The sequence below is a fragment of the Ochotona princeps genome, chromosome 6, assembly GCF_030435755.1.
Source record: "Ochotona princeps isolate mOchPri1 chromosome 6, mOchPri1.hap1, whole genome shotgun sequence".
Taxonomy (NCBI): domain Eukaryota; kingdom Metazoa; phylum Chordata; class Mammalia; order Lagomorpha; family Ochotonidae; genus Ochotona; species Ochotona princeps.
This window is the reverse complement of record NC_080837.1, coordinates 51,946,861-51,974,109: the sequence shown is the minus strand read 5'-3', so window position 1 is coordinate 51,974,109 and position 27,249 is coordinate 51,946,861. Positions and strand designations below refer to the sequence as shown.

Below are 27,249 nucleotides of genomic sequence, written 5' to 3'. Positions count from 1 at the left end.
CAGTGTTTATAAAAACATAAAGATTTTGTAAGTCAGTTTGGACTTCCGGAGTTGAAAACCTGACGGAGTTGGTACTCAGGTGCAGTGGGGAATGAAGGATCTCACTTGGAGTAGGAAATCTGTGAAGTCTTGCAGTCTTCCTGTCGCTACAGTCACCTCCAGTCTCCTGTTTTCTTACACTAAACTAAGATTGAGTATCTGTTACTGCGCATTTTTACAGTTGCCAGCTGTATCGCTCAACCTCCAGAAATATTTAGCAGAAACTGTCTCTAGCAAATGGCAGAAAACAATGAGAACAACAAAAATTAACAAGGGTCAATATCTCAAACATAATGTAATAAAGTAGCCTACATTCCATTAATTTTTGTTCTTTTTCCTAAAGTTATTATAAATAATTTAAGGATATGTTTGTTCTTAAATTAACAAATCAGAGGTTCTGTGCTGCTTAATTTGGAAATCTTCATCAAACTAAGAAGAAACCCCATAGACAATAGCAATCTATATTAGCATATTAAAGTATTAATCATGGTTGAGCCTGTGATACTGCTCAATTCTATAATCCAAATTTTATTTTAAAACTTGGATGGGAAGCGGGGCCACCGGGACACAAACTGGTGCCCATATAATACCTTGGACATTCAAGGCAAGGACTTTAGCTGCTACGCTACTGCACAGGGCCCAGAGCTTCATGTTTTTATATTTTATTTGAGTGGCAAATAAAGCAAATTTGTGTCATGTTGGTAACATCTCGGGATATATTCTGTTCTGGGGACAGCATCAGTCTTGGGTAACTGCAGATACTGAGAATAGCAATGATAACAGTAGATGTGCTCTTCATTACTTAACCAAGTACTGTCTTAATCATGTTACAAATAATTCTCAAAATACAGTTTGATCAGTAGTATTATCATTTCCATTTTAAAGATGGAAAACTAAGTTACAGAGAAATTTTCTAATATATCCGTCATCATACAGCTCTCCAAATGGCTGTTAGATTTACATGGCTTACTGGTAAAACCATTGACCTAGAAACTAACAGAGTATCAGAAAATAGCAGGGGCCCAGGCCTGATTTAGCGTGCATTTCTAATTCTTTGGGAACATAACTAGATTTATCAAGATGGAGCCACTGATACAAAGCAGTATACTTGGATAGAATGTGAGTACAAACATGGGAAGAGATTCCAATCTTCATACATGAGTTCAATGAACACCATCAGTGTGGGGGAGAAATCTCATGAATGTCACCAGTGACTTAGAAAAGCTAGCTTGATAAGTACCAGAATATAAAACACCAATGAAAGCTGCCAGCCCTTTCCCAGCTGATCACACTTCCTGTAACCATTCACCTGATTACACCCCTCCAAATCTTGTATAAGAGTTTTGGTGCTTGCAAGTCCATCCCACCGAAGCAAGGCACATCAAGTAATAAAGTCACCAGCTGAATTATGGAGCATTTTCCATTGAATTGAGAGAGAATCCACAAAAAGGCCAGTAAAGAGAAGCAAAGTGGAGGGAGGAGGGCTTAAGCCATCAGTGAGATGGGGCCTCAGAATCCTGTTTCAAAACTAGTGTCAAAGAAGGAATCATTTTGTAAGAACTGTGCAAACCAAGTCAAGGACTACATCATGTCTACCCCCTTATAATACACTTACTATGAAAAGTTATTATGTGTTCATCTTTGAAGACTTTAAAATGGAAATAAACATTTTCTCCAAATCAGCTGTCATCATCAAATTGAGAATCTGTCTTACTGTTAGAAATTCTGAGTTTAAAAAGTTTCTATTTCTAAAACTAAGTGCTGATGAGAGCTATACAACCCAAAATAGATTTTTTTTTCTTAGCATAAACATCTGAACTTGAGTTATAGTTAGCTGGTCCAGTATTGCATAGAAAAGACTGTTAACACGCACATACTAATACACAAGTAAAGATAATATGACTTATGCTCATTCTGAGTTATAATCATCTTTCTAAAATGTTAACTAAGATTCCATAAAGGATGCTAGTTGCCTGCAAAGATCCATCATCTTTACTGAAAAATGTATCACCATGTAGATTAAAGGATTGAGTTTTAACCATCTATGGTTTTGGTGAGTTTAGTCACAGCAACTGAAACAAGGCAAAGCCAGCTTGAGTAGAATGCTCCCGACACTTGCAAAGTTTGTGCCATCAGCTTCCATTTATGTGGTCTTTTATTCACTGAAACAAAACACTGCAGATATTATGATGTGCTATCCTATCACTTCTGTCTGCAGATGATGAAAGTGTATGTTGAAATTGTTTAGTTTGGCATTCACTCTCTCAAATACATTTGGGGTAACATCATACAGTATAAGTAAGTAAACTGAAAACACACACTTGAAGCAAGGAAAAGGCATCCATTCTAACAGTTGTCAAGGTAGATGATCTCCATTTAAATAAAGTAACCTTGACTGCAATAATAGTGAATCTTAAAACCAATGGGCTGTTCTTAGCATATTTTTTAGGTTGGCTGACTAGACATGAGCAGTCTGAGAAATTTACATTTTAGAGCATATTGATACTTTATTCCAAAGGATGGCTCCCTCTTTTTTCTAAGCAAAAATAAAGCTTTGTTGGAAAGATGTTTTTGTTGTTGTTGTTTTGTAGATTACACACTATACAGTGGGGAAAATTCTTTGAAAATTTGTAAAGGAAATCGATTCAGGCTCTCAAACATGCTTAAACTTCTGTTTTTTTGGGAAAAGCTGTATATTGCGATTTGGTAGCAATCTCAGGAGTGTGGTAACTACTGGAGCAGCCAAGTGCATTTTCATAACATTTATCAGGGGACAACCTGCCTTTGCTCCACCTATGGAGCAGTGTCTTTGCTTCCTAGTCATTGTCCATTCAAACTTGCACGTTTTAGCAGACCAAGAATGTCTTTGTGTTGACTTAGGATCACTGCACGTAATGACATCTTCTTGCTCGGTCTTACTCTGATTTCCTTTGAAGACTGGAGACATGAGTTGATTTGTAACAAATACTTTCTTTCTGGGCACACCATGCCCCTCACTGAAAACAATTGGCTTATACAGAATGCAGGAGTAATATAAAAGGTGCTGAATTTGTGTCAAAGTACTACTCACTTGGTTTAGAACAGTTATCAAAAATTGTATTAAATATAGAAACATTGAATGAAATTAAATGATCATTTGTATCTTTTTAACAAAATATTCTTTTTTTTAAAAGATTTATTTATTTTTATTACAAAGTCAGATATATATAGAGAAGGAGATAGAGAGGAAGATCTTCCGTCCGATGATTCACTCCCCAAGTGAGCACAGCGGTCGGTGCTGTGCCGATCTGGAGCCAGTAGCCAGGAACTTCCTCCAGGTCTCCATGGGTGCAGTATCCCAAAGCCTTGGGCCATCCTCGACTGCTTTCCCAGGACACAAGCAGGGAGCTGGATGGGTAGTGGAGCTGCCGGGAATAGAACTGAAGCCCATATGGTATGCCAGCACATTCAAGACAAGGACTTTAGCTGCTAGGCCACGTCGTTGGGCCCCTTAACAAAATATTCTTTTATTACTTACTTGAAAGCCTGGAGCATTTCAGCTAAGGAAATACCACTGCCCTGGTCTATGTTTGTATGAGTGCCTTGTTAGGAAAGAAAATGGCTATTGGGGTCAGTTATTCTTACTGGGATACTCTTGTTTTGTTAGTTCCAACTAACAGTGTGTCCTTGCACAAATTCTTTAGATTCCAAAAACCTTCAATTCCCAGTTGTCATTGATGATAATGGTATTGTAATCTGCCTTACCATGGTTTAAATCCATGATTAAATGCATTCATTCTTCACAGTATTTACCGTAGTGTGCCAGTTCATCTTATACTCAACAGACGTTATTTCACCATTCGTTGTGTTCTCAAAACCCTTTTATTTGGGTACTGCTTCTGGTTTTAATTTCTCTTGAATTCTTGCTCCCCCCACCCCTCCGCCTTGCTATTGGCTCCTCATTCTCTGAGGAACTCCACTCTGCCTCTTTACTCTCTGTGTTGGTAACCTTTGACCTCTGATAGCAATCTCTCCTCTGATCTCTCAAAGTAAATATCTAGAGCAGATTTCATCATCACATCTACTCAATTCACATCTCCTAATGGTGATCATCAGTGGTACCAGCTGGTTTCCAGTCATTCTATGGAATGTTCTCAATTACTTCTCATGTCATTAGGTATCATGAAAGTCTGCAACTTGTGTGTACTGAATCACCTCTGCTTTCAATGTTTCACTCCATGTCAAAATTCTATAACTTATGTCCTTCTCCCTTTAGTATGTTGTCTCTGTAAGACATCTGACTTGTCAACCTTCCCAAAATATTGCTGTAATCTAATACCACCTCTGAAATAGGAATCTTCCAGAGTTCTCCCGTTTGCTAACTGCTGAGTACAGTTTCCCTAACAAGGTATCTAAGCTCTGTACAAGCTCTATTTCACCAAGCTTTTTTGAGGAATACTGCTGCAAATGACCTTTGGATATTCTAGGAGTTACCCAAACTGAACAAACAACATTCTTGGAGTTATCCTTTGCTTTTTTATTCTGAGCCTTTTTTTTTTCAGTCTAGAGTCTGCTGTCTCCTAGCTTTCCCTTTTAAGCTTCACACTTACCTTTTTCTTTGATTGTGTTTATATGTCTTTGATATGTTTTGTTAGACCTTGAATTGAACTCCAGGAGCACCTAAACCATATCTTACTCTGTTTGCATCTCAGGCCCCCTTCTGGCTTGTTTTCTAAGACTGTCTTTCATGTAATTGCTGTTCAAAACATGTTTCTTGAAGGAATAATATCATGGGAAGCATAAAAGCCTTTCAGTAAAATAAGCAAGGGACATTGATGATTGGGTTTCAGGAAGATGAGTTTGGTGCTAATTACTTGAAGGATAGAAGCTATTTTTTTTCAAAATGCTTGAAAATTGTAAGGGGAAGTAAAATTATTTTCATGAAACCCATCAAGTTTTTTTTTTTTTTAAGATTTATTTGCTTTTATTGCAAAGTCAGATTTACAGAGAGGAAGAGAGACAGAGAGGAAGATCTTCTGTTGGATGATTCACTCCCCAAGTGACCGCCGTGGCTGGAGCTGTGCCAATCCGAAGCCAGGAGCTGGGATCCTTTTCCAGGTCTCCCATTTGGATGCTGGGTCCCAAGGCGTTGGGCCATTCCTGACTGCTTTCCCAGGCCACAAGCAATGAACTGGATGGGAAGTGGAGCTCCCAGAATAAGAACTAGTGCCCACAGGGAATCCTGGCACATTCAAGGCGAGGACTTTAGCCACTAAGCCACTGTGAAGGCCCCAACCCATCAAATTTTATGTTTTAAGAATAGAGAGGCTTTAGGAGAAAAAATTGAAGCAGAGGCTAAAGGAAAATCTTTTTTCATTTGTGTGTCTTTTCTCCTAAAATGTGCATATTCCAGTATCCTCACTTGCTACATTCTCTATTTAGCTGATGCGTAATAAATAAGTGCAGAGTAATTACCAAACTATGTTGAAATGCTCAGGTAGGACATTTACATTTCTAGATGACCTGATATAATAGAGAAACATAAGTCACATTGCATACCTCAATTCCCAATTGCTTGGATACTAGCATTCATAACATTCTTTATGATTCAGTGGATACGGTATTGTGTGTAATCATTCATGTCCATTTTGCTAGTTCCCACTTTCCATTGTTCATGTTCTCTAGGTTTAGTGTAGAATTTTGCCATGAAAAATGTCACTGGTTGTGTAATTGAGAATTGCCATCTATACTCAGCAATTTGGAAAGCTTAACTGCTCATTTTCTCAGCACACTGTTAGTGTTATTGGCTTGAATTAATCCCCTTAAAAGCATTGCACCATTAAGTCTGTGAGCTGCTGAATATAAATTGCATATTTGAATTAAAAGTGCAGAATCAGAACTATGATCCATGAGGGCAGGTTTGACTTTTACACAAAATCATGTAACTAAGATAAGGAGGAAGCATTTATTGGTGATAATATTTTGTTCTGCCTTTACTTAAGGATATTTAAATGTATAATTACTTAACATATAAGTGCTCTCCTAATAATTTCAACATAATAAGTGTCTCAGCTTGGCTCATATTTCTCAGAATGCAGGGAGATTAATGCTTGTCATAACATCTGTTCAAACACACTGGTGAAATGAGGAAGGCAGAGTTATAGACATTCTTCATGATTGATATGGACGAGTTATCCACCCTTTCTTTCCCCATGTGATGGTATTTATTTCTCTGTCTTATGGGCATCTATAAATGTAATGGACTTATGAGTACTCAGGTGTAGAGGACATTTTCCTGGAATCTAGCCTCTCCTCTCTTTTTCCCTGAGCTTCTAAACTCATTTGCTTGAGTGGTTTAAACTCATTAAACCACTTTTCATGCTCATCAAATCAAGAGGTCAACTTAAACGTAACCCAGGAAAACTTTCAATTTTTTAATGGAAGAAATTGAAGGTGATAATTAAGTCAAGTTTGGAATGGAGGTTAGCTCAGTGGCCTCCTGTTTCTTATAAAAGGTTTATTTATTTTGAAATAGTTAGAGAAACAGAGACATTGCCAGAGAAGGAGAGAGAGGAAAAGAATCTTCCATCCACTGATTCTTCGGCCAAGGCTGGGCCAGGCCAAAACCAAGACCCTAGAGTGTCATCCAGTTCTCTCATGTAGATGACATGGGCCCAAACCCTTGAGCTGTATTTCTATGCTTTTCCCAGGCTGAAGCAGGGAACTGGATCAGAGTTGGAGCAACTGTAACTCAAATTGGCACCTATATGGGGTGCTGGTGTTGCACAGTCAACACTTCACACCTCTACACAAACTCCCTATTATTAAAGGTAAGAAAATATGAGAGGGAATGGGCAAACAAGGAGAAATAATGCACAATTTGCAACTGGGCATTGGTATCACAATTTCACAGTAGAGCTCTCCTATAAGACCTTAAATGACGTAAAAGGAATAAGGCTTATTTGTGTTGGATTTCTGTGGTGTTTCAATAATTTTGCCACAAACTTACTGAGTTAATACACATTTATGTTGCGATTCTGAAAGTCACATATATACACAGATCTCATGGGGTAACAATAAAGGTGATTTCAGCACTTCATTCCTTCCTGGAGATGCTAAGAACGAAATTTGTCTTGACTTTGAATTTTGTTAGGGGCTGCCTGTATGTATGTTTCGACCTTTGGCCTCCTGCCATCATGTCCTCTGATCCTTTTACTTCACGTTCCCCTGTGATAGCATAATACTGAGGAAAATTTTATGTTGTCCCCATATCCAAAGTCAACTGATTAGGGACTTTGCTGCAACAGACAGATTGAGGGGATTGATATGGGGCCTTCTAGCCAGAGGATGGGTCATGGTGGGGGGCTTTACTATGTATTTCACAGTCTTCTCTCTGCCCTTCAAGAATTAATGTCCGTTTCACAAACATATTCACCACACTTGTCTCAAAAGCCATTATAAATTTAATTCAAAATTCATCGGTATAAAAGTTTTAAATCTTATTATATGCATTCCAATTTCCTGTGTGTCATATTGAAGTCTAGATTCTGACTCAGCAGACCCAGAGAGAGATAGGGAAATGAGTGTGTGAGATTCATTTTGAGCAGCACAAAAATGAAAGAATTTCTTTTTTCCCTCAGAGACTTATTAGATGTTCTTGGAAAGACTTTCCTGAGATTTGGGCTTAGATTTGGGGATATGTTAAACACATTTTGGGGCCCGGAGCGATAGCGTAGCAACTAAAGTCCTCATCTGAACGCGCTGGGATCCCATATGGGTGCTGGTTCTAATCCTGGCGGCCCCGTTTCCCATCCAGCTCCAGACTTGTGTCCTGGGAAAGCAGGATGTCCCAAGACCTTGGGACCCTGCACCTGTGTGAGACTCAGAAAAGGCTCCTGGCTTCAGATTGGCTCAGCTCCAGCCGTTGCGGCTCACTTGGGGAGTGAACCATCAGAAGGAAGATCTTCCTCTGTCTCTCCTCTCTGTGTATCTGCTTTTCCAGCAAAAATAAATAAATCTTTAAAAAAAAACATAATTTTTAAAACTTTCATATAATGCTGTTTAATGTATGGAGACATACATATACACAGTTATAAAGGAAGGAAGGAAGAGAGGGAGGGAGGGAGGAGGAGATAGAGGAAAGCAGAGTTGATGGAAGATTAGAGAGAGGGAGGGAAAGAGAAAAAGATAACAAAATATAACAATTACCACATGATCGCTGTTTGTCAGATGCTGTTCAAAGAGCTCATTCCAGTTTGAAAATCACTAATATTATCTCAGCTCCTTCGTATGATGAGAAAAACTGAGGAATAGAAAGGTTAACTAACCACTTCACAGTCATGAAGCCTAGAGCCTGTGTTGTTGGACATGATTTAGCCTGGTATAGTTCTTTTGCCATCTTTGCTACACTACAGTAGATATCCTGCCTAGAATCATAAACTGCTGTCCTAATCACTGTCCAACTAATCCTATCAACACACCTGACACTTCATTTCTTAGTGCGCTCTTCCGGGGAGAGGATCAAAAAGCAACCTCACAGGTAGTGGGATGCCCTTTTCTGCTGTTGAATGGGAAATACATGGGGTGTGTTTATTATTATTAAAACTTTAAGAATGTTACATATTCATTCTCTTCTGCCATATGTAATTCTTAGCTGGATTATGATAATTTTTTTCCCAACTACAGACCATCTTACTACATTTTAGTCCCTGACTGGGAACACCAGGTTTGATCATCAGCTAATAACAAATGAACTACTGAGTAACTTTCCCAGTACTTAGTTCCGTTGACTCTGCTTGAAATGAGGTTCACTTCTTAAGAAGCCCTCACTTTCAACATTTCTTTCTTTGTTTTCCCTTTTAACGATATTCCTTCTGTGTTTATAGGAAATTTCACTTCTTTAATCCAAGATTAATACACTCCTGCATCTTTCACATATATCTTTCTATATATGCTCCTTTTTCTTTTCCTGTGACTCTTTCTAGCCAATGTCTTCAAATACATGTTCAGTGAATGCTGTGTTACAATCAATTTAGCCTCTTTTGTTCATTTGTAATAAATTTATCACATTTTCCAGCTAGAATGTAAATTTCTGTAAAGTTGACCATGATTCTTTATCTATTTTGTTTTAAATATGTTAGAGGATGTTGTATTTGTTAGGTTTAATCATTGCTGAGTGTTGAAATAATACAGAAAATGTTACTGTAAATGTGGAGTGAGCCAAAAAATGTTGAAAGCCAGATCTGATCTTTGAGTGCTAAGAACAATGATATTTAAAAATGACTTGGAAGCTGTACCAAATGTAATAATCCTACAGGCAAAATTACCTTTTGGAACATTTTGCTCAAAATCACTTGTGTTAATGTTATGTTAACAGCACACTTTAGGACTATAGTAAAATTGCTGTACGGTACGTGTTTAATCTGTTTTCTGCTTATTATCAAATAAATTTCCCTAAGTCTTAAATTTCCATTTTAGGTTCACTTTTACCAACTTTTAAAAATGAATACAGTTCATGGCTTTGCTTCTGAATTTTAAGCTTTTTTTCTTCATCATGTTCCTGTAGGAAAAAATCCTGAAAGAGTCCAGAATTAAATAAGACAGCTTTTAATGGTTACTAAAACTTTCATCTGAAGCTGGATGTTAATATCCAAAATTTATTCTCTATTTGATGTTTATATGAATACTTAGGAATTTTGACAGTATTTTTTTATTTAAAAATGAGGATTTTCATGTTGAGTATATGCTAATTTTGTCATTCATGTTGAGTATATGCTAATTCTGTCAGTATTGAATTTATTAAGTTAAATCCTCATGTTTATGTCAACACCTATTATTTTCATGAGACATACAATTAAGATAAGTATTGAAATATTTTGTGTTAGGAAGATTTATTCACTTTCTGTGATTGGAATTTAAAAATTCAGCGGAATATTTTCTTACCTGTGGCACACATACATGCACAAAGACTCACACACTTTTTAAAAGAAATTTTAATTTGCGTAATATGTATCACTTTTCCAATTCTGTCACCACCGCTCACCAAAATATTAGAACTTTCTGTCAGATAATTTTTAATGAAATTTCTGTCAAACTCTTAAACAGAAACTCTTTTAGAATAGATGAAAATTTTAGAATGTTTTCTAATATGCTATTAAATTCTAGCAGATGGAACAAGAAATAAAAGAGAATTATTGGCTGAATAATTCAATGCTGGACAGTAACATCACATCTAACATATCTAAATATAATATATGAGCATATAAATGTTTTTAGAAAGAATTACCTTTACTGTTATTCAACATTGTTTATAAGCTTCCTAGCAATACAGTTTCAGTATGCACAAAACTAGAAATATTGGAAAACAGGCAAAGGGATATTTACTTGCAGTGAATATGAATTCTTAGAGAATCTGTATGAACACGTGAATTCAGATTAATTAAATATAATCCTCATAACATGGCTGTTAGAATATTATTACTTTGTAACCTAATCTATTAACATCAGTGAGGGAATAATTGTACTAATTTTTGAATATATTAAATGTTCATCCATATAAGGACAACAGGTTTCATGGATTTCGTAGAGACAAGGCTAAGCTAATCACATATCCCTCTCTCTCTCTTAGCTTCCCCTCTTGCCTTATTTTTTCCTTTACATTTTATAACAACATAACTTTAGTTTATCATTACAGGCTTAATGTACTAGTAATCATTAAGTTCAACAAGTAGAAAGAAATATTGACAAGGTCTCTTAATAATTGAATTATGTCAGTTTCATTTTTTTATAAATAAAAATATGGCTTTATTTGTGTTGTATAAACTACAACGTATCAGAGAATGTTTCTGATATTTGTAATTGGGGCCTGGCTTGATTCACCAAGTATAATGGTCTCCAGTTGCATCCATTTTGTTGCAAAAAACAGGATTCCATTTTTTTTTTTTTTTGGAAGACAGGGTTTATTTTTGAAGTTTCAATTGATATTTATCTTCTACTTAACAATATCCACTTTTTGTAGGCTTACACATAACAAGACCTAATGAGATTCTGTCACTGCAAGATTAAAGTCAGATATACAGATATGTTTGGTGTTACACAATTTTAAAAATAATTTTAACTTGATCACAGAAAATAAAAATGGAACATAATATAATAGGCCCAATCCTGCAAAAAACAGGATTCTATTTTATGAATTTGAGAAATTAAACAAATAATGTTTTATTCACTGAGTGCAATTATTAAAAGATTAAAATGGTATTTGAACTTACTAAATAACTCCATATCTATCCTATAAAAGTTATTCTTTCTTTAAATTCTTTCTCTAGATTAGTGATATACAATTCGGATTTCTTTTATCAACAAAATGTTCTGGGTTCTCCAATATGGTAACAAAAGTGTGGCAATGTGCCTTGTAGCTAAATTTTAGATTTTTATAAAATTAAATTGGAATAATAGCATGTGTCTAGTTGCTACCATAACATAAGTTAAAACGCCGGTACCAGTGTAGTTTGGAAATGGATTAAACTGCTGTTTGCAACACCATCAAACTATATCCCAGTGCTGGTTCAAGTCCTGGCAACTCCATTTCTGATAAGGTTTCCTGCCAATTTGCTTGGGAAAGCAGCAGATTATGGCCCGAGCCTTCTAGGTTGGAGTCTCCAGAGTTCCTGACAGCTGGCTTCACAGCCTGACCCAACCCTGGCCTTCTTAGTCATTTGAGGAGTGAACCAGCAGACCAAAGGCAAGTTTGTTTCTTTGACTCTTCATTATTCTGCCTTTCAAATAAATTAATTAGTTAAAATTTTAAAGCAATCTCTAGAGGACCTCATAATTCATATGACTTTGCTATACAATGATTTGGTATGCAAATAATTCCTGAATTAACTCTCCAACCCATAGGCAACTCTGATTGTAAACCTTGTCTTGTATACCTGTTAAATAAATAAATGATACTTGAAAAAAAAAAGACAGACAGTGCATTCATTCAAAATGTCTTCTGATTGCCTGAAATGCCAATGTGCTATAGTCTTCAGAAGAATACCGACACAAAATAAAACAAAGACAGAATTAAAAACACAAGATGCAATACCTGTATCCAGTTCTTTGTACTGATTATTGCAATTGTTGATTAAAGTTAGCTGCGATAAACTTCTGCTTTAGAAATAGCATTTAAAAATTATATTCTTTGTAAGATAAACAAAAATCAACTCACATTGTAATTTTGCTATATTTTCATATAATGTTATAGTAAATAATCTGTAAGATAAATATAGAATAAGGTAAACAGAATAAGTCTATTACAAATATTATGATGTGTCAACAATTACCTTATTTTGAGTAAGCAGCATAAAATTTGGTAAATATTAGTGGAGATTTCTTATGGTAGTTATTGTATGCTAGGAACAAGTTTAAACACTCGATGAAAAACTGCATCTTGTCCCCACACCCATGCTGTTGTATCCCACTATGGAAAGCACACCACTTTGTGGAAATCAGTTACCTAATTATGGTGTAGCAGGAAACATCAATTTTAGATACAAACTTACATCTATCTTCTTTAAAAATTTTTTTACTTACTTTTTCTTTTTCAGTGTCTTGAAATTGCTAGAGAATTGCTTCACAATTTAATGTAATGACAAAATCAACTTGGTTGATCTTGATTGGTTCTTAATGATAATAAAAAACATTGTGATTTGTGTAATTTAAATGCTAAATAGGTTTATGTAATTTAAATCTAAATTAAATGCTAAAATGATCAAAATAGTACTATATGAGGATAAAGTATGCATTAAATTGACATAGTTTGAGGTGAGAATTCAGTTACCATAAACATGCAGTGAATTGTGATTGACAAAAAGGGGATACGTTTGTGCAAAATGGATTAGAGTGCCCCTCAGTAGTTTATTTTAGACTATGACATCATAGTCTACAGTTACATGTGATATTTTCTAAAAATTGTTTAGTTATTATATCTTCACCTTTGCAAACATCCACTGAAGTCAAATTAATTTTTGTAGTTTTAGTTATAAAAGTTGACTAGGATACATTATTTCAAAACAAATACATAGTCCTGCATATGAGGAATTATGTTCTCAAATACGTTAATTTGTAACTTAGATATTTAGTACACAAAGGGATTTTCTTAGTATTTAAAGTGTATCATAAATAATCAATGCATAAAGAAAATCATACCCATACACAAATGGAAAGTGCTCAACCATAAAAAAAGATGAACTCGTGATTTGCAGCAAAATGGACGGAGCTGAATGGAAGACGTTCATGCTAAGTGGAATAACTAGATACAGAAGCATAATTATTGCATGTTCCTCCTCACAAGTCAGGGTGAAAAGTCTCAATCTAAACACAGTGTGGGTGCAAGGGCAAGGAAGAAAGAAGGAGTTCTGCTAGCAGGCACCAAATCAGGGTTAGATCGAAGAGTCAGTTCCTCATGTTGCAGAGGGTAGTCGGGGGACATCTTTCACACTAACCTAGTATGTAGTTTATGAGCAAATCAAAAAAAGGAGCTCCAAGTCTTCAGTCATAATGTCAAATCAAAGGAGAAATGTTGATGACCCTTATTTGGCCAGAAACAGTACAAGTATTGAATTGATCCAGTGCAGCTCATAAACATGTATAATCATTTCTTATGAAAATTGCACATTAGTTCAAATCCCGTTGATCCACTGAAACTGCAGTGATCCGGTTTTATTTCATTATTTTTTTTGCTATCTTGGTGATTTCTTTGCTCAACTGTCTGCAAAACTTGAGCCATACTTTGTTGATTGTTTGCTTTCTTAATATTAAGCTTTTTTTAGATTTTGGAAATAAGTCATTTATCAGAAATGTGTTTTACAAGTAATTTCTCTCAGATTGTAACTTTTAGTATTCTGAACAGGTCCTTCAAAGACCAGAAGTTTGAATGTTGAATTATCAATGATTTTTAATAAGTCATAGTTTTGATATTGCATATAGCCTATTTTTAAAGCTAAGATCATAAAAAAGTTTGCCTGAAATTTCTTCTGAAAGTTTTATAAGTAGGTTTCATATTTGAATCTCTACTCTTTTGTGCTAATTCTTCTTATGACACAAAATGCTATTGTAAATCTAAAATGCATATTTATAAATGTGTATTGTATGTTGATATGATTTGCTTACTGACACAGTGTACTGCTAAGTACTATGCTATACTTAAAATGTGTTCCTAGTAATTAAGACAACTCTTCGAGTTAATTGTACCTGTTTTGAAGATGAGAAAAATTAGGCACAGAAAAATCCTGAAACTTTCAAGTGGTGAATAAAAACAATAATGTAGCCATGATATATGATTTTAGAAGTCAAATAACAATGTTAAAAAAAAGAAATTATGTGATAGGCTGTTGGTATTATCAGTAAAATACCAGTTAGAACTCCGCTATCTTGGATCAGACTGCCAAAGTTGGAGTTCTGTAACTCTTGTTTCCAACCCCATTTGCTGAATGCATATATATTGGGATGTAATCAGTAATGGCTCAAATACTTGAGTACCTGACTTCCCTGTGAAACACCCTGTTTGGGTCTTGGGCTTCTGACTTCAGCCTTCAGCCCTATCTGTTGCAATCTTCTGGGGAGTGAGCCAGCTGATGCAATATTTCTGTCCATCTTTCTCTCTCTGCCTTTCAAATAAGTGAAAATACATCTTTAATAAAAACAAGAAGGAAATTATTTTTATTCGGAATTATGGATAAACTGTAGAAATCACAAATGTTTCTTCTTACTCTCACTTCTTCAATGCAGCTTGTTTCTTGGAACTTTTAGCCCACCCCCCCCCCCAAATTCTTAACAGATATTTGACCCTAATGTTCTTGTGAGTAAATATCTTGATGCCCTTGAAAGGATTCTACCTGTGACTGAATATGTGTGTCACATGTCATATCAGCAAAATAGAATATGATCCAGCAATGAAAAGAAATGGACCACAGACACACACGAGAGGGAAACTTCAAATCCATCACACTGAAAGTAACTAGACTCAAAATTTATGTTATGGACCCAGCAGGATGGCTCAGTGGCTACATTCGCACCTTGCAAGCACTGGGATCCCATTTGGGTGCCGGTTTATGTTCCAGCTGTTCTGCTTCCCATCCAGCTCCCTGCCTGTAGCCTGGAGAAGCAGTAGGGGATGCTCAAACTTTGGGACCCTGCAAATCTCAGGACTCCTGGCTTATGATCAGTTCAGCAGTCAATCACGGAGTGAACCATCGGACAGATCTTTCTCTCTGTGTCTCCTTCTCTCTGTAAATCTACCTTTCTATTAAAAGTAAAGCTTAAAAATATGTTGTTTTGGAAGAAAAAAACATGGTGGACGTCTACGGCCGTACCACACTGAACGCACCTGATCTCGGAAGAAACAAACATTGCTTACCATAGAAGGCAGATGGGGAAGGAATATGCACAAGAAACACAAGAGAATACTGAGAAGGTCGCTTGGTGATGGCATTGTTCTGTATCTTGCTTGTCATCTAGGCTACACAGTTGCCTGCTTTTGTCCTTACTGAAAAGCAAAAAAAAAAAAAAAAAAAAAAGCTTTATGTAAAGTGTATCTCAGCAAATATAATTTAAAATCATAAACAGAGTAACAGTAAAGCTCTTTTATTCTCATGAACTGGAGTGAACCATTTCAATCAGTCAGAACCATTTTCATGAAGAATGCAGTAAGTCCCTTTGTGTCAGTTTCCCTACCCTGTGTCCCTGAGCTGCATCCAGAGCAATTCATGCTCTTAGAGTGTGTCTGGTCAACAGGCATTGAACTGGATTCAGCAGTTGTTGAGCTTTTGTTTCTTCTGCAATGGGGATATCTAGCAGATTTCAAACCTTTTAAGGATTTTGTTTATGAAGCCAAAATAACCATATGTTTTTTGTTTGTTTGTTTTTATGAAAGTGCAGTGAGAAAGACACTTAAAGTAAAGCTTATAGGACTTCCGCCTGGTGCCTCTGTGTGAGCAAATCTATTGGACAATAATGATGCGGTTTGTCTCAGGAAACCCTGCTGCCTATCAGAACATTTCTGCATAATTCTGCACCTTGTCTTTGTCTTTCAGCTTTTATAAGAAGTCTAAAGAGTAATTTGTGTGCTGGTGTTCCTCATGTAAATTAGGTCATTATCCTTTTAAAGATATAAAGTCTCCTGTACACAAGGGAGCAGTAGGGCTTTCTAAGAAAAAGATTTGACCTTTCTTTCCCTCTATTCCGGGTGCCTGCAGAGCTTGCACTCATTAGCTAGAATTTGACTCCATGACATTTTTGCTTAATTTTCTTTTCCCTCTATGTTGGACACATGGGGCAACCATTTACGTTCTTTCTTGACCTGAGATGCTCTCTAATCTCTTTCCAGCTGTGGCATTTGTCATTCAGTCACATCAGGATATGGTGACCCCTCTTGTCCCAAGGCAATTCCCAACTGTTAATTGATTCATTTTAGAGAAGAAACTAGACACAGTGCTATGGACTTAGTTCCATTTAATTAGTGTTAACCAGAACAGGGGACAGAAAAGCAATTTCCTCTGTAGCGGGACCACATTCTTTATGAAGTAGGAGAGGGAACAAATAATAGTAGTTTTTATAGCTTTGTTTTTAGATTCCATGGTTTGGTAATAGACTTAACAGCAGTGTTCCCTCTATTAGTATTTATGATTATGACAATAATTATTATTATAAATTGTATTAATAGTAGTTGGGATTCAGGCCCAGGTAATTCTGCCTACAAAGCACATAGTCTTCATGCTTATGCTAAGAATGTTTTTGCAACAAGTGCCACGACTGTGCTAATTATTTTGTACCTCTTAGAAGTACATTTCATGAAGCTCATTTTATACAAGTGACCCTTTCAGGGAGGTGAAGTAACTACCCAAAGTCCCCTAATGGCTATAACCAGTGTTCAAGCCAAGTTTGCTCCAACACTGTGTCCATTCTTTTCATCATTATCTGTGCCATAATTCCTATAGTATGAAAATATAATACCAGAGATATCTCTGGGAAACATTGCCATATACCTTTAAAACTAAGACCCAAATCACAATTTTCATAGGTTTTGCTTTGGACCTTTAAGTACTCTATTATTACATGTTACTGGATTTTAATAAAATGTAGAATATTGACAGGAAAGCAGCCTGAACTTTATAGGCATTGCTTTATTTATTTAAAAAATGAACATTAATCAATGCATATATCTCAAAGAAGGTGTGGTTTATGTCCTCCAGCAATGTGTTGTGTGGTGTGTAAACAGATGAGCAAGTAAGAGGTGGTGGGGTCCTGTGACATGTTTTATGATGGGAATGTGCCCAGGAGGCTGTAGGTCAGAGAAGACAGCAAATGAGTTTAGAAAGCTTTAACCAGGGGGTGTCCCATAGCAGGGGATACAAGGTTGATGTGTAGAATGAGTAGGAGTTTGCTGTCTCTGGAGAGGTTGCATGCAAAGTACAAAGTCTAAGAGACAGGAAAGCTTGCATTTACATCAGCAAAGCGTGGAGCACAAAGTATGTTGAGGGGAATTTTCTTGGTCAGCTTCCCTGGGTGGAAATAGATAGCCTAAATCCATCTCTTGCCTCTCTTAACATAAAATATCACTTTATAGCTCTATTTTATCATTTTATTTTAATTGACAGAGGGTAGCTGGATGTGTTTTGTAGCTATTTTATCTTAGGTCTTCCTGACAGAAGGCATTGCTACTTTTAAAGCAAATGCACTGCGATAAGTGTCAAGTGTGTTCAGGAAAAGAAAAGGTCTTTCTGTGTTAACTGCAACTCTGCCTCCTGAGTGACTCATAATATATTTCTTGAATAACACTTTGATGCAAGCCATCAGACATCCATGCTGTCTGTGTGCCTCTGCTTTAAAAAAAAAAAAAAAAAGAAAACAGATTTAAAAACAACAACAACAACAACAAAACTTTCCTTCCAAGCAGGAGTAGGATTGGAACGCATGTCACCTTGCTTAACTCTTTTTTTTTTTTCATAAAGGAATGTAGGTCTTGCCACCTGCATGCCTGGTGTGTAACTGGTATGTAACAACAGTAAGAGGCTTGCATGCCTAGAGCTTTATGCTTGATTGTTGTTAGTATGTTTTTGTATAACTGAGAATATTAAATAGAATTAGCTTTCTGTGATCTAGACAATGCAAGTTCGTTGTAAATAAATCTATTGCAACTATGCTGAATAAAAGAGACTATTACATGGTTTTCTAGTAAGTTGGCTAGACTTGCCTGGTACATAATTGTATTAATGAATCTTTTTCCTTAATTTCTCATATCACTTTTCAGATTAAAGAGCTCTTCTCACTTTCTAAGATATGTCCCCTCTTTTTTTTGTGAATTGGTATCTTTATTAACTCTTTATTATCAGGTAGTTATTTTATATAAGTCAGGAATTAAGCTACAAAAAAATTGTGCTGACCCAAAATTACTGCTACTAACACTGTTAGTTATTTTAAAATATTCCTATTCTGTATTGATTTGTAATCACTTTGGTTAAGTCTTCAGGGGAATATTTGAGGCTTAATATAAAGAATTTTCTGATTAGTCAAGATATCCCCAAAACAGTGAACTTAATGTGACGTGTGAAAATTCCAGTGGTGAGAATTCTTTTTTTTTTAGATTTATTTTATTTTTATTACAAAGTCAGATATACAGAGAGGAGAAGAGAAAGAGAGGAAGATCTTCTGTCTGATGATTCACTCCCCAAGTGACCACAATGGCCGGTGTTGTGCCGATCCAAAGCCAGGAGCCAGGAACTTCCTCCAGGTCTCTCTCATGGGTGCAGGGTCCCAAAGCTTTGGCCCATCCTCAACTGCCTTCCCAGGCCACAAGCTGGATGGGAAGTGGAGCTGCTAATATCCCTTATAAGCACCTATTTGAATCCTAGCTGTTCCACTTCTAATCATGCTTGCGCTAATGTGTCTAGGAAAACAGCAGACAATGGCTGAAGTATTTGCATTCCTGCCACTTATGTAGGAGACCTGGATGAAGCTTCTGGCTCCTGAATGCAGATTTGCCCAGGCCATTGCAACCATTTGAGGAGTGAACCAGCAGATAAAAGATCCTTTTACTGTTTCTCCCTTTCTCCCTGGGATTCTGCCTTTTAAATAAACAAAGTTTTTAAAGTTCTTATAAAAACAATTAAAACGTGGTTATTTTGGTGCAAAAATTATTTTTATTTCAATATTCCAAATTCAAAGGAGAAAAACAATCATCCTATAACAAACGCTGATAGCTTCCAGCAACTACACAGTAGTTTTCTTTGGCCCACACATCTGTCCAATGTGGTAATGCTGATGATCTTCTAGGTGCAAAGCTTTGCTTGGCTCTGCTCTTTATTTTTTTTTAAAGATTTATTCATTTTATTACAAAGTCAGATATACAGAGAGGAGGAGAGACAGAGAGGAAGATCTTCCATCTGATGATTCACTCCCCAAGTGAGCCGCAACGGCCGGTGCGCGCCAATCCGAAGCCGGGAACCAGGAACCTCCTCTGGGTCTCCCACGCGGGTGCAGGGTCCCAAAGCTTTGGGCCGTCCTCGACTGCTTTCCCAGGCCACAGGCAGTGAGCTGGATGGGAAGTGGAGCTGCCGGGATTAGAACTGGCGCCCATATGGGATCCCGAGGCGTTCAAGACCAGGACTAGCCGCTAGGCTACGCTGCTGGGGCCAGGCTCTGCTCTTTTTATAAAAATCTAAAGACCAATTCTTTTTCCTTAACTGCAATTGTATGGATTTAAGACATGGAATCCAAATAGAAAGCAAATTAAAAGAAATATTATCCTGAATCAAATTAGTTCATTATGTATTTTATTTCATGAGTTCTTAGATTTTACCATCTCTGACAAGGAGTACATGTAATAGTAGTCAGAATATTACATTTAATAGCAATGTTTTGAAAAAATTGTTCTGCATACATTTTTTTCATTCATAGTGTTTCAGAGTTCAAAGAAATGTAATCAATGGGATCTTTGTGGCTCAGAATATTTTCTTGAAGTGGACCCAAGTACAGATGCTGGGTTAACTAAATATTGTTCCTTGATTTTTGTGACTGTTTTCTCATCTGTAAAATAGGGATGATATGACCAGTTCATAGGTGGCTTAAGAGAAATTAATGATGTGTTACTTGCACTAGGTTACGTATTTTTTTATTTTTAGTTCAAAATTTCCATAGATAAAGATAATGTTCCTTAATTTGTCAAAATCACTACTAAAAACAGAAAAAAAAACCCTGAAAGTCTGACATTATTTTATTTTATTATGCAAATAATTTTGACCTACAGAGATTATTTATTTTGCTTCAGGGGTCTCATTTCTTCTGTGTGGCTAACCAAATAGTTTACTCCATTTTTGGTAGCAATTTATAATGAACTTTAAAAGGACTGCTGATTATTTTAGGGTTTAAGCTCAATTACCTGTTTCAAATGTTCAATGACTGAGTAAAGCATGTCATTTTCTCCTCTCCTGCACACTGGAGTGTAACAATAGATTGTGAATAGAGCAAATCAAAGAGATACAGACACCAGTGTAAGGGGCCCATTGTGTTTAGTTTGTTGCCCTGTCATGTGGTTTTAATTTAGGTTGGCTGATTATGACAGATTGACAGATAGCATATTATTCCTCTCTTGAAATCTCTAGACACTTTAATATTGCTATTCTTATCTGTCCATTTTGATTCCAAAACTTAAATGAAATGGAATTGCGGCATTCATTTTGTTTTCCTGTGCTAAGTGATTATCTCTAAAGTGCAATTTTGTGATTAGGCTAGACGGCATGCATACACTCTGCTAATGCTGATTTCCCCCAGGGTGCAGAACAGGTAAATTCATAATGAATGGATGTTGTGCTTTGATTTCAAATGGATGTAAAACCTCACCACTCTTGGTTGTTTCATTTTTAAAATGTGTTTAATTATTCTAAAATTAACAGGAGAATATTAAAATTGAACTTTAGAAATATAGCATTTAACATAAGTCAAGGGCACTAACTGCTTATGAATGTTAATCCCTCCCCCAAATTAAAAATACAAGCATATATCTGACATAATCTCAGTGGTATGAGATTATCATTTTAAATCTTTGGTCTAATCATTTATATTCTTTTTTGATTAATTCAAAAATGTCTGAACACAGCTTGTTGTTTGTCAAATTCTACTTATCCTTATTTTGAAAGTTACAGTAATTGTTCAACTAATTGGCACTATAGTATTTTCATAGATGTTTTGTCTTTAAGGGTAATTTTTGCTTGTTTGTTTTTGGTTGGTAAGAGGAGAAGTTAAGGAGTTAAGATTGGCATACAGCATTTCCTTTTACTATATTCTTTAGCATTTTGGATATATTTCCAGAAGTGGGATTGCAGGATCAAATGGTAGGTGAATTTTCACTGCTTCTCAGCCTTTTGGCTGGTGAATTTTCAATTGCCTGACTATTGTCCACACGACTTCCATAGTGGCTATATTAATCTGCAATCCCACTAGCAGTAGAGTAGGGTTCTTTTTTCCCTGCATCCTCACCAGCAGCTGCTGCTGGTGGATTTCTGCTGCATTGTGCCATTCTCACTGCAGTTAAATGGAACCTCAGTGTTGTTTTATTTGCATTTTCCTTATTGCTAGATTGACAGCCATTGGGGGAATGAACCAGTGGATGGAAGATCTTTCTGTCTCTCCTTCTTTCTGTAAATTTGCCTTTCCAATAAAAAAATTTTTAATTAAAAATAAGTTTTGTGTGTGAGTATGAAAGAAGTATTCAAGAGAGAATTTACCACTTCCCATTTTGAATATATTTTCATCAACCCACCAAAGTAGGTGATTGGTACTCAAACTTCACCTGTGAATACTGAAGTGAAAGCACAATATGCAGCTAACCCAGTCACTTTCAGTTGTAGAACAACTGAGACAAAGGCAGAATAAAAGGATACTGTTAAGGCCTAACTATTCCTCAAAATTCTCTTAGGGTAAGTGCATGTACAGCTATTCTAAAATTAGTGAAGTGTTCAGCTTTAAAGAAGTGGAGATGTCATCAACTGTCGGGTCTGCCCTTTGTGATGTGAGAGTCTGAGGCTCCCGTAGGTTAGGTGAGATGTTGCCCAAACAGTGGCAAGGCTTCATGCAGCTCCCTGGACTGCCAGAGGAGTGCTCTGAGGGGTGCCTGTGCCTGCAGATAGGTCTGACGGGATCTACCCCTTCCTTTAAAAATCATTCAAAGACCAGTCTTCTGAATTGGAGTGAGATAAGAAACATGAATTGCTTTTAGCATATAAAACTGTCATATGAAAAGTTGAATTTTAAAAAAATGAACATCGCTGTTCTATGTACCACATAGATTAATAAAAGTAAGCAGTGCCAAAGAGTATCAGCTGGCATGAATGTGACTTACTATGCATGCTTTTGAAAGAATGTACTGCAGGTTCACCGTTACAGGCTTTAAATCCCTCAATCTGGCATGTTAGAAGAGGCAGCTCGATTATTTACTGATCATGATTTAAAAGCTTGTGTATGTCACCCAAGAATTCAAACAGCTGTACCCTCCAAGACAAAGCCCCGTAGGTTTCTCAATTCAGCCAATGATACCTGGTCTATCTAATGTACCTCTTAATTGTAATATTTATATACACTGTTTTCAGATGTATCTGAATTCAACTCATAAGCTTTTGTTTTGTGTAATACTTTTCAGTATCTTTCTGGTTTGTTTAGGAATAGAAAAGGCAAAATATTTTCAGTTAATGTCAGGTATCTGTAAGTTGGTTTGATTTACCTTTCATTCATGTTTTCTTCCAACCTTATGGCTACATCCAAAACCTGTGATGTAGCCATGCAGGAAGAGAATTGAGGAGAGAGATTACTATCCTACCTGTGATTCTAGCTGCAATAAAGTCAAATAGCTGAAAGAGGAAGGCACATTGCATCTTACCTTTCCTAATCAAGCCTGGAGAATTAACTCCATGTGTGTGCATTATCAGGCATGTTTATTACATACAGATCAGGATATCCATTCAGCTTGTTTTCAATGTTACTATTTATACAGCTTCTGCTACATTTGAAGACTTTCAGATCCGTCCCCATGCCCTCTTCGTTCATTCATACAGAGCTCCAGCTTTCTGTGATCATTGTGGAGAGATGCTGTGGGGGCTGGTGCGTCAAGGCCTTAAATGTGAAGGTAACTCACTTACTTCCTCTACCTCTTTGAAGCATGGCCAATATTTTCAAGCATTTATGGTATAACTTTAAATATGCTCAACATAAACTTTGAATTTCTGTTTGTGTGAAACAAATTTAGGTAATAGTGCTCAAAAAGGCACCCTTCCTAAAGTGTAATTTTGTGAACAATTGTCTGGCCTAATTTGTGGCAGGTGGGGAAATGCTGAGTGGTAGATTCTAGCTGTGAGGAAATATAAACCATAGAAATACTGAAAGAGAAATGGCATGCCCCTCAATGGGAAATTATTGATCACCAACCATGTGGAAACCAACCTCTATGGCATTTTGTATATTTTCTTCATAATGTTACAAACGCAGTTGTTGTATTAACAAAAATGATGTGAAGTGGTATGCCAGGATCACCTGTTTCAGCAAAGTGCAGAACTAGAACTCAAATCAAGGTCCTTAAACTTATAATTCATCATGCTTAATTTTCCCTATATTTTCACTCCCATTTGAGCTTGTGGCAGACAGATAAAGCTCAGGTAATCTATTTGTATTTTTCATAGTTAAAACATATTTATTTGACCAGAAGATAAAAAGAAATCTCACATCCATTGGTTTAATTGCTAAATACCTGTGAGCCACAGGTGGAAACCAGGGACCGAGAACTCAGTCCAGATGTTCCAAGCGGATGGCAGGAACCTAGCTGCTGGAGGCATCACCATTGCTTCCCAGTGCTCCTATTTTCAGGAATCTGGGTTAGAACTCAGGTACTGTGATGCGGAATGCAGGCCTCTTAAGCACTAGGCTAAACTTTATTCATAGTTTTGTTCCTAGAATCATCATAGTTAATTCCATTGTGCCACTAAACTTCAAAAAAATAATAAGAAGAATTCGTAACCTGTTTCCAAACTGGAGTAAAAATCAGAGTGAGCTCAAAAGAAAATTTGAATTTTCAAACAACCTTAAGAAAAAGTGACTGTTTTTAAAAAATCCATAATTTACAACTAATACTGAATTGCACTTCGTGTGTAATTGCACCAAATCTGTTTATTTCTATTTTTTTCCAGGTTGTGGGCTGAATTACCATAAGAGATGTGCATTTAAAATCCCCAACAATTGCAGTGGTGTGAGGCGGAGAAGGCTGTCCAATGTCTCCCTCACTGGGCTCGGCACAGTCCGCACGTCATCTGCAGAGCTTGCCACCAGTGCCTCTGATGAGCCCCTTCTGGTATGGTCTCCTTTTGTCTGTTTTCCCCAAAGCCATGAAAAATCCCTGGAGTGGTGGGTAGCATTGCTAGTCCAAGATGGTGCCCAGGGAGGGCAGACGCAGCTGGAGTGTTAACAGCTATGTTTTTTCAATGCCTGTGCCGTAGCCTGACCAGTGTTTTATCAAATATCCAACAGCTTTGAGTTTTCTTATATCTCTGAGCTTAGTGAAATTTTCAAATAAATGAGGCTTCATCACAGTCATGGAGTGATAGCAACCAGCACAAACTAATATGTTACTGTTGTGAAACACAGTTTGTCAAAATTTGAAAGTGAGAGATGAAAGATGTTCTTCTCTGAAGCTTGTTAGACTAATATGGTTCATAGCAGAATATTTCAAGAAAAAATTTAAAATGGCTTTGATGAAAATGAGTCTTTTATTGTTTCAAAGTCTTGTTGTTTCTGATATACTTACAAGTCAATTATCAGACACTGACAAGTCCCTCGGCTGGCGGGGGGATGGGTAGAAATATTTCCATTAACTCTAAAATACGTGAGGATTAAGCATGGCTGTTCATCTTTAAGGAAGGGAAATTCAAATTTTTCAAACACTTAAAAAATTGTTGTAATTATGACAATTAACTTGTTTACATTTCTTAAATTAATATAAAGTGGACAGATTCCACAGATACAATTCCTAGTTAACAGATACAATTTCTAGAATACAATAAAGCAAAACCTTTTTACAATCAGGATAATTGTACCAGGTTTAAAATTCCTCAGGTTTATGCCTAGCAATAAAACAATAAAAATGAGTTAGAAATAAAAGATTTAAAATTACCAAAATGTTTAGGTTCAGGAAATCGCTCTTACACTAGAGCAGGACGATATGTATTGAAAACATTTGTAAGAGATTGTGTTCATTATATATATGTTTAAAAAATATTTTACTGTGAGCTTTATATTATTTAAACCAAGCACATGACTCAAATGAGTATTCATTTTCATACATAGGAAATATCTATAATCTATTTCTACAGATTTGAAGGGGACCAATTTTTTGTGTTTTGGGTTCTTTAATAAGTGACCCCATTGGAGAAAAGTGGGAATTAAATTCCACCAAAATATCTAAGAATAGATTATATTTTTAACTGCTCAAAATAAATGTATGCTTATATGTTATTTCATAGAGTTTTATTGATTAGAATTGATGATATTTTTACTGAAAAGTGCTTAAATTAGAACTTTTAAAGTTAATCCTTTTAACAATTTCCCATCTCAGAAGGTATTTAAGTTTGAATTTTTGTAATTTACAGAAATTGCATTTAAATATAGTAATTGAGAAAGTCACAACTTTAATAACTTAGGTAGTTAAAAGTAAATTTTAAGAAAAGAAATTGAAAATAGTTTCTTTGTTTCATGTGTAATGTGTCACAAGGAATCTAATGCTCTAAATAATTATATTCATCTTCAGAATAGATTATAATGTAGAAAATTCATGTTAAAAGTACTTATTTTGTTTCAAGTTTTATATAATAAACACATACATAATTTTACATATATGTTTTGTGCTTCAAAATATCACATAGGTATATATTCTAGCATTTATAAGATCTTATATTCCTGTTATCATGTACTCATGTACTTTTACAAATATAAATACTTTCTAAACAAAATTTAGTTTATTTAGCTATAATATTTAACATTGGTTTTATTATTTTTATTTTTAAAAGAAATTCTGCTTTATTTAACCCATAAATTGGTTAATTATTTGAACTAATTGATTATAAGCAGAGTTCTATGAAATCCATTAGTGTTTTGTTGATGAATGGAGACTTTTGTAGGAGAATGATTAAGTACCTGCTTTTAAATGTATTTGTGAAAGTCAAATTTTAACCGTGTTTGCCAAGATTCATTGTAAATTTGTGATCAAATCACACATTTCTGATGTGAGAAAATATTGAGGCCTAATGTAAGATGCTTTGAAAGATTGTGGTGTCATAGACATTCATAGTCTTGCATAAAATGCTCTTCATGAAAACGTTAGATGGCAAATGCCTTTGGAAGTAATGCTGAAACTGTTTGTCACATTGTCTGAAAAATCATGTTGTACATGCATGTGTACGTGCATGCTATGCCTTTTGTGTGCCATGTGGTATGAGTGTGTTTATCTTTTTACCCAGTCTCTGAGAAAGCAGGAAATATTCATCCACCTTGAAGAGGGCTTATATTTCCCTGTTGCCTTTCTTTGTTTTCGTGTCTTGGAAACTTAATTTAGGTACAAAACCACCATATTCTATCCAGGCATGCTCTCAGTACATGCTCTCACTTTCAACCTTGGGTAAAATGTAAAAGGCCAATAACTATAATTCATAGGTTATGGGGAATGTCTGGTAAGATATGATATGGAAAATATTTCTTTTTCTAAAATGAACAGTGACCTGTATGACCTTGCTTTCTGATGACATTTGAAAATTTATTTTGAAAATATGCCGTTATGAATGTATGAATTTGCTCTCACAAATGAGAATTTGAAATGTTTAATGCAATAATTTGTCCTTTTTTTAACTACAAACTCCTTGTTTTAGGGACAGACAAAGATATTGTTAATCCTGATAATTTATGCATTTGAGGAATATAAATTGTATGTCATATTTCTGTAAAGCTACTAAGATAGAATATTACAATAGAATACATGATATGAAATCTTAACTTTTCAACAAGTTTATTTGGCAGGAAGCCATATTTGTGTGAGTGTATTTCTTTTTGTAAGCTATCACCAATTTAGAAGGAAATTAAAGTAGATTCTCAAGTAGAATACACTGTTATATAATTATATATATATATATATATACACTTATCAAGATTATGTCAGTTTTG

At 35.8% G+C, this 27,249-nt stretch overlaps 1 protein-coding gene across 1 annotated transcript in view; it reads left to right on the top strand.

Moving 5' to 3' along the window:
• Positions 1 to 27,249, top strand: part of PRKD1 (protein kinase D1) — a 305,664-nt gene that overhangs the window by 200,318 nt on the left and 78,097 nt on the right. The window contains exons 3-4 of the mRNA XM_058666284.1: positions 23,045 to 23,176; positions 24,231 to 24,391. Coding sequence (XP_058522267.1) covers positions 23,045 to 23,176; positions 24,231 to 24,391 — 293 coding nt within the window. The remainder of the gene's footprint in view (positions 1 to 23,044; positions 23,177 to 24,230; positions 24,392 to 27,249) is intronic.